Consider the following 5778-nt stretch of genomic DNA (forward strand, 5'->3'; position numbering starts at 1 on the left):
TAAGAATAAGCAAACTTCAATCCATGAAAGTTAAATTTTAGTTCGCTTTTGTCCTAAACCCTGTCTTATGATTGTAGGTTGGAAATGATAGATTCACATGGATGAGAACATTTACACCATAAAATATATGTGGAAAAAGGTTTCGCTCTAATTTATGAAAATAATTATGAGGAAACACTTTCGCTAGTGGTTTCTTAAAACCTAAATAAATATCATTATGTTTAGTAGTTGTGTTAATTGTGTTCTCAAATTCGCAATATGATTATGACATTCCTTTTCATAGTTTGAATTGTGAGAAATGGCAAGGAATTTTTAGGACATATGGATATATGTTCTGAAAGGGTTTGAACACATACCCATATGCTATCTAATGAAGGTGTATAAGCTTGAGAAGTCTATTTGAAGACTTGTCAAAGCATTACATATCATAAATATACACTCCAGTAAAAAAGTTAAGAGTATTGATTTCTAGAAGTCCAGTTGATTTTTGTATACATTTGAAAGCTAGTGGGAGCATAATTGTTATGTGAAATGTTGAAAGTTGGTAATAATATTTTTTGGAAACAAAGTTTACAAATTTGCAAGTTGCAAAATTTGGAAATTGTTTTGCTATAGTATGACTTAAGGGAGAGGGAACTCATACTAGGTTCGAATCTTAATGTATATATTAAATGGTTTAAAAGAACTTAGTCCTGAACATATATGAATATCATGTTGGAATGGTTCAACATAGGAAATTTCATATATGGAAATATCATAGCAAGACTCTAATCAAATATCAGGTCTTTAATGAATCGAGTTCGATATGCTTCGAATATAGGATCGATTACATATGTTATAATACTTACTTGGTATGATTTTTCCAAATGCCTAGGGTATTGAGATGGAAAAAGGACTAGAACTTTGTGTGACTAAAGTTGTTAAACAGCTGTCAGAAGCATTTTGAGGTTTACCAATGTATTGGTTACTTGTGGACAATTAGAAGTATAGTATTTATTTGGAATAACCATATTGAAATGTTTTAGATTGGGACGATTCTTGATCAAAATTGATGGTCATATGGTAATATAGAAATGTTTTCATAGAGGGAGTTGATGATCGAAATCTAGAAGCGATTTAGGAACTTTAATGCAAGGAATGTGTTCAAGGAGTGTATCTTGAATTTGAGTCTTCATTACCATGGAATATTTTAAATTAACAAAGTGTCAATGGAAAATTTTGTGACATCGTCGTCTAAGTATCGGTGACTTTGACGCCACGACATCACAAAAGGACAATGTATGTAAGGTTGAAATCTAACACATTCTAGTAGTGACAAGAATTTGGAATTGTGAAATGAGTACACTGGAATAGTGTCCAGTGGATTTGTTCGCAAAGGAAAGACCATAGAGAGACATACTATGCATGTTTATAACATGGCGTGACTGATGTTTAATTCAAGTGTTTGGTTGATTACTCGAAACATTATACAATGAATAAAGTCTAATTAATATGTTGATTATATAATAAGGGTTTCATTTATATTCAATAGTTTTGAGATCATAGTTAAATAGGTAATTATTGTGTTTCACCTTGCATGTTTTACTTCCTGAATAATGTGAATTTAAAAATTCCACAGCCACACATACTTTTAATGTAATTAGCGAATTAAGACACTCATGAATTGAATTGTAGATTGTATATGGGGATTAGACATTGCAATAGTTTTGCAGCAATGTTCCTGGGTACTTAGAAAATGGGGATCTTAAGTATTGGATAAATCCACGTTCATAGAATTACTTCATGGATTTCATCACGGGTAATTCTGAGACGATAATAACTTATATTCTTGAAATAGAGATATATGTGTAAATAGTGCAAGCATATAAGTCAAAGCTTATTCGTTCCTTTATCCCTAACGGGAAAAGCGATATCTTTGGGCCCCTCGATGATTTGATAATGACATCTAAAGTGCTTGGCCAAGCCTGTACTGAATTTATGTGTTCAATTGGTAGTTTGATTTCGGTCGTCATAAATCAAAACTCGGGAAACAAAACTAGGAAAATAAGATTGATTATAATCCATCTCTCATGTATATAATATATCAAGTAGAACGGAGGAATATTAAATCACTTACTTAGAACACGTTACTGACTAGGTCATAGTTCGACAGTGGCTTTTGAGATCTACAACTTGCTAATCAATTTGGAAGTTATACTGGCAGTAATAGTTATTACACTTATCCAATCGGGAAACTGTTCGATTAGGTGTCTAAACCCATAACAATAATTGGTATATATTGGATTAGGTTTCTAAGCCCATAACTATTTTGCTATGTACTTGACCCGAGTATGTGCATGGTCCTTTTGGGTTGCCTTAACCTTAGCAACTAATAAGATGAATTACGGAGAAAGTGGATTATTTGTGATTTATTAATATATTATGTGAATAATATATTAAAAGAGAAATCAAATTATTTAATTAATATTGGTCACACTACAAGAAAAAAAGCCTTTTACGACGCGCAAAATACGACACTCATTGATCTATGTTACGCAAAGGAGAGTGACATTAGAAAAATGTCATCTCTTCAAAAAATTTAAGGATAGAAGACACGCATTATTGCGCGCCCTTAAATTAGTGTCTAAAAAAAACACGGAGGGCACCTATAATAAAATGCGCGTCGTCTAAGGATGTCGCTTTATAATTTTTAATGGAACGCGCGTTCCATCCTTTAACAGTAGGGGGAAATGAAATTCTGAAAAAAATTAAAAATCCCGCCTTCCTTTTTTTTCTCCTTTTCCTCTTGCCCTGGACGCTCCTTCCTTCCCCCTCCCGACATTGACTGCTGCTTACTTCTTCCCTCACTTCTACCTACTGGAACCACCATATCTCCCACTCGATGTTGAAATTGTTAGAAAAAGCCCTAATTATACTCTCAACTCTAAATACAGAAAAAATAGAAGATAGTGAAGAAGTAGCAGTAGAAAAAGCCCTAATCGGAGGTGGTCCTGTTCCTCATTGTTTCTTTGATGTTGAAATTGTTAGAAAAAGCCCTAATCGGAGGTGGTCCTGTTCTTCCTCCCACCACGATTCCCAGCTTTTGTTCGCCGGAACACCGATTCCACCGTGGTTTCTGATCCACGCTGACCAGTCGTCCCAGTCTTCAACGATTTTCTGCCATTCAAATCCGGATGGGTTGAAAAGAAAAGGGGCGAACAGCCACGACACAAATAGGAACCACATTGAGATGGTTAGGTGGCTCTGTATTTGGCGCCGCCGTGGAGAATTGTGCGACCGAAATAGTGAAGTTTGGTGCCAAGAGAGAAGGTGAAGAAGACAGCGGAGAGCTGGAGGTTCATGATTATTAGGTCACCGAGTGCAGTTCTGAAGCCTCTTTCGAGTCCGATCTCCATAATCATCGGTAACGCCATTAAAAGACCAAGTTGAACTACAGATTGAGAAGCCATGGTTGCTTTCAAAGCTTTATCTCCTTGCATCTTTGCTGATTTCATAATCGCTTTTTCTAATCCACTTAAACAGAGATATAATCTCCCATATAAGAACGCATACACAGTAAGCATCACCATCTGAAACATAAGATAATTTGTCATTTTCTTTAGACTTTAAACTGTTAGACACACACACACACAGACACACACACACACACACACATATATATATATATATATATATATATATATATATATATATATATATATATTAATTAATTTACCATTGAGCTAACGTCGTCCTACTTCCTAGATGGTGTTTGTGTGTGCATAGACACACACAAATGTGGAGTCTCCAAAGCTGTTGATATCATAGACAGCATCATAAAGGATCCTTCAAGGGCACAATTGCTAAAGTTTTTCATGTCTGATGGAGATCTTTCAAAAGAACTTGATGACAGATTTGGCTCTTAGTGTGGGGATATTTTGGTCTTGATTGTTATTAGAACTTTTTAACTTTTAACTTTTATGATTTAATAATGATTTATTCCTATTTTTATTTTGTAACAGGCTTCGGTTCCCACGAACGAATCTGATAATGATTAACCAGGTTCAACAAAGTCAAACGTTCATATTTTGATGGAGGTAAATACCAGAATACAAAATGAAACTAAAAAAAATCGTTTATAAAATGAAAATGATCATGTATTTACAAAACCAATAACAATCGATACATCAATATGTACAACAACTTACATTACAATGAACCCGTATCGTTAACCATTCAAAATTGACTTTGAAGAAACAATGAAAAGTTTTTACCTTTTGTTACTTTTCTAACTCGGTTTAAGCAAAAATTCACCTTTTTTTTATTGGGATTGCAGCTGTGTACTTACAGTGGGCAGGAACATTTTACCAAAGAAAAGAAGGAAGAATGATTTCAAGAGGAATTGGAATTGTGATCATCTGCGACTAATGTGGGTATTTGACCTTGATTGACAAAGTCAATCTTGTTTAATCTCAAACAGCAAAGAATTTTCTCGGGTAATTCTTCTGGTTTTTGAGCCTGTATGTTTTTTTTTAACAAGAAAAAATATTAGGGAGGGAAAAAGTTGTAATAGTTTGAAAGTACATCAACAATTCATGGTTAGATTTAGATTACCTGAATTGTTAAGCCGAGATTCATAATCCCGTGTTTTAGACGTTCACGAAATGCATCCAATCCTTTTCTTGCTATGTAACTAAATCAATGAATATCAAGGTCAATTTCAAAGTAATTTGATCCCTTAAAGAAGTTGTGTTGGGGGCGTGAGAACATGGCTCCATATAATCAACAGAGTGAAGGGGACAAAAATATTAGTACTACTACTCCTCCTGTTGTTGCTGCACAAAGCAAACCAAATCTGAAAAAGATTAAAATGATGTCTAAAACAACAGGTGAAGATAATATTCAAAGCATAAAAACTTATGTTACTAAATTAAAAGAACGTGTGTCAAAGTCACAATACCAAAAACAGCTACTTGTCTGCCAGGTTAGTTACAATTTAGAAAGAAAGTAAGTTTTTACTAAAATTCCGAAAATGCCCTTTGTAAAATTATTGTTTTGGTTTGAACAGGAATTCGAGGTAGAGGAAGCAAACGATGGTGGTGGTGGTGGGGCCTCTGATGAGACGTATTTTGTGGAGGAAATGGAATATCCTATCATGCCACGTCACCTTGTGTTATGTCAGGTACCTATGGAACAAGCTTGTACTCCTTGAATAATAGTATTGCAATCACTCATATTACCATAAATTTCAATCCTATAGACTTACAATGCAATTTCGTTCTAGGTATAATTCCATCAATGATATACAACCAATAAAACTACTTTTGTCAAACACATATATGTACACTACACTAACGGCACACCTGTCGGATTAGGGTCTGATACGTGTTTTACAGGTGTATAATCGTACTGCCATCCCACTGGATTCATCCCCGTTGCTTTCTTTCTTTTTACATTTGGCAATGTCGGCTATCTACGTGTCATTTCCTACAAAATATCCGTTTGTGATAATAATTTAAAAATAAAATAAAAATAAAAAAAAACTCTTTTGTAAAAATGTATGGGCCGAACAAGAAAGAGTGCATTTTAATTGATTCATCAATTAACTTTTTTTTATAAGGTGTAAGTTAATTATCGTTCGATATAATCGACTTTGATCGATAAAAGTTGAAATGCAATAAATATGATCAAGGTTTTCTAGAGATAATGCATAATTAAAAGGTTCCCTAAATAATGTACTGATGAAACGTGGCTTTCGCATGTCGGCATACTTTTTTGTTTGACTTGATGGGCTTTCTT

General features: G+C 34.1%; 1 protein-coding gene across 1 annotated transcript; it reads right to left on the reverse strand.

Annotated features, from left to right (window-relative positions):
• Positions 1–3233: 3233 nt before the first annotated feature.
• On the reverse strand, positions 3234–3593 carry LOC111903642 (callose synthase 5-like). The gene has a single exon (XM_023899397.3). The coding sequence runs from the start codon at positions 3591–3593 to the stop codon at positions 3234–3236; it is 360 nt and encodes a 119-aa protein (XP_023755165.3).
• Positions 3594–5778: the final 2185 nt, after the last annotated feature.

This window comes from Lactuca sativa, chromosome 7 (assembly GCF_002870075.4).
Source record: "Lactuca sativa cultivar Salinas chromosome 7, Lsat_Salinas_v11, whole genome shotgun sequence".
In the NCBI taxonomy this organism is placed as follows: domain Eukaryota; kingdom Viridiplantae; phylum Streptophyta; class Magnoliopsida; order Asterales; family Asteraceae; genus Lactuca; species Lactuca sativa.

Excerpts from the sequence above, each read along its gene's own strand:
- LOC111903642 (XM_023899397.3), bottom strand. The coding sequence starts at position 3,593 with ATGACAAATTATCTTATGTTTCAGATGGTGATGCTTACTGTGTATGCG.